Source organism: Mesitornis unicolor, unplaced genomic scaffold (genome assembly GCF_000695765.1).
Source record: "Mesitornis unicolor isolate BGI_N332 unplaced genomic scaffold, ASM69576v1 scaffold30665, whole genome shotgun sequence".
Taxonomy (NCBI): Eukaryota; Metazoa; Chordata; class Aves; order Mesitornithiformes; family Mesitornithidae; genus Mesitornis; species Mesitornis unicolor.
Window position 1 is genome coordinate 362 of NW_010185294.1, and position 596 is coordinate 957.

At 63.8% G+C, this 596-nt stretch overlaps 1 protein-coding gene across 1 annotated transcript in view; it reads right to left on the reverse strand.

Annotated features, from left to right (window-relative positions):
- LOC104540876 (6-phosphofructo-2-kinase/fructose-2,6-bisphosphatase-like) overlaps nt 1–299 on the reverse strand; it is a gene marked incomplete at both ends in the record, with an annotated part of 657 nt that extends 358 nt beyond the window's left edge. Inside the window, 2 exons of the mRNA XM_010184792.1 lie at nt 1–71; nt 153–299. Coding sequence (XP_010183094.1) covers nt 1–71; nt 153–299 — 218 coding nt within the window. The remainder of the gene's footprint in view (nt 72–152) is intronic.
- Nucleotides 300–596: the final 297 nt, after the last annotated feature.

Genomic DNA, 596 nt, shown 5'->3' on the forward strand with positions numbered 1-596 from the left:
TGGTCGCGGAGAGCGAACTCTTTGGGGTAGCGCTGCTGGATCTCCTCGTAGGTCATCTCCTCGCAGACGCCCTGCGGGGTTACGGGTTGGGGGGAGGTTGATTTTTTGGGGGTGTAACTCCCCCTCCCCCCCCAAAAATGGGGGTCGCTGACCGCGTCGAGCTCGTTGAGGGCTTTCCACTGCTCGTAGGGAACCCCCAGGGCCTCGGCCGTCTCAATGGTGCGGCGTAGGTGGCTGGTCCACACCTTCAGCTCCCGGATGCTTTGGCTCTGGATGAAGTGGGCCAAGGCCTGGGCGTACTGGGAATGGGGGGAGGGGGCGGGGTTAAGCGTGGCCACGCCCATTTTGGGGGGCGTGGTTTGTTGGTACAACAGGATGGGGGTAGGTTTGGGGGGGTCTGGTCTGTCCTAAGCGCTTGGTTTTGTACAGTGGGGTGGGCGGCTTGCTCGTTTAGCTCCGCCCCCTTCCTGTGGCTCCACCCCTTGGCCCTAATGTCCCACTGCCACCCTGTGTGGGGTCCTAATGCCCTTCCTCTCTGCCCTCTGTGGGGTCCTAGTGCCCCCCCTTGGCCCTGTGTGGGGTCCTAGTGCCCCCCC